Below are 1,049 nucleotides of genomic sequence, written 5' to 3' on the forward strand. Positions count from 1 at the left end.
TATTTTCCTCTTTCTTGGTCAGTCTTGCTAAGGCTTATCAATTTAGTTAAACTTTCAAAGAACTGGTTTTTGGCTTAGTTTATTTTCTCTATTACTACTTTGTTTTCTATTTTAGTGATATCAAACTTATCTTTATTACTTCCTTTTAAATACCTTCTTTGGGTTTAAATTGATGTTCTTTCTTTTAGTTTCTTACAGGGGAGGCTTATACCATTCATATTCAATATTTTTTACTTTTTGATATATGCATTTAGAGCTAGAAACATGCCTTAAATTACTGCTTTTACTACAACCCAAGTGTTTTTTTTTTACAAGAGAACAAATCCTACACTTTTATTTATTTACTTTTCAATAAGTTTAAATCCTTGAAAGGTACAGCATCACACGGATTCTGTGTCCAATGGCCTTAGCAAGAAAATTGCTTTGGAATTTGGCATGAACCATGCCACTGTTTCCATGAACACCCGTTATCTTTCCCCAGATTACTCTGGTTTTGTTAGGTTTTCCATAAGTAGTTACTGTGTTGTTCTTTGCTTTGTACACATAAGTACGTCTCTTGCCTAGATAGAATTCAGTTTCATCTTGAGCATATATACCTTCAACTTTCAGGAGAGCTGTGTGCTCCCTCTGGTTCCACAGACCCCACCGATAGCCAGAAAAAGTGGCCTTGGACCATAGCCTTTCAGACATATCTGTCATTTTAGAAGTCCTCTTCCCAACAGGCCCCACTTATTTGCCCCCAAAGTTCAGCTGCGGGAGCTCCACACACCTCTACAGGGTCCAAGATGGTTGAAAAAGCCCAAGTGTTTTGGGTTTTTTTCATTATTATTAAGGTCAAAATATTTTAAAATTTCTATTCTGCCTTATTATTTGACCCATTGATTTTATAGAATTATATTGCTTAAGTTCAGATAACTTGGGAATTTTTCAATATTTTGTTTTGTTATTGTTGTTGATTTTTAGTTTAATTCCATTGTGATCACACAACATACTGCACATGATTTCAATCCTATGAAATGTATTAAATCTGCTTTATGGCCCAGTGTATA

The 1,049-nt window shown here is 34.3% G+C and overlaps 1 protein-coding gene across 1 annotated transcript; it reads right to left on the reverse strand.

Moving 5' to 3' along the window:
* Positions 1–357: 357 nt before the first annotated feature.
* On the reverse strand, positions 358–718 carry LOC309976268 (large ribosomal subunit protein eL33-like; the record flags this gene model as incomplete). The annotated part of the gene is made up of 1 exon (XM_082861849.1): positions 358–718. The coding sequence occupies exon 1, from the start codon at positions 697–699 to the stop codon at positions 358–360; it is 342 nt and encodes a 113-aa protein (XP_082717975.1). The 5' UTR covers positions 700–718.
* Between the last annotated feature and the right edge of the window lie 331 nt (positions 719–1,049).

Source organism: Leucopleurus acutus (assembly GCF_964270905.1).
Source record: "Leucopleurus acutus genome assembly, chromosome: 20".
In the NCBI taxonomy this organism is placed as follows: domain Eukaryota; kingdom Metazoa; phylum Chordata; class Mammalia; order Artiodactyla; family Delphinidae; genus Leucopleurus; species Leucopleurus acutus.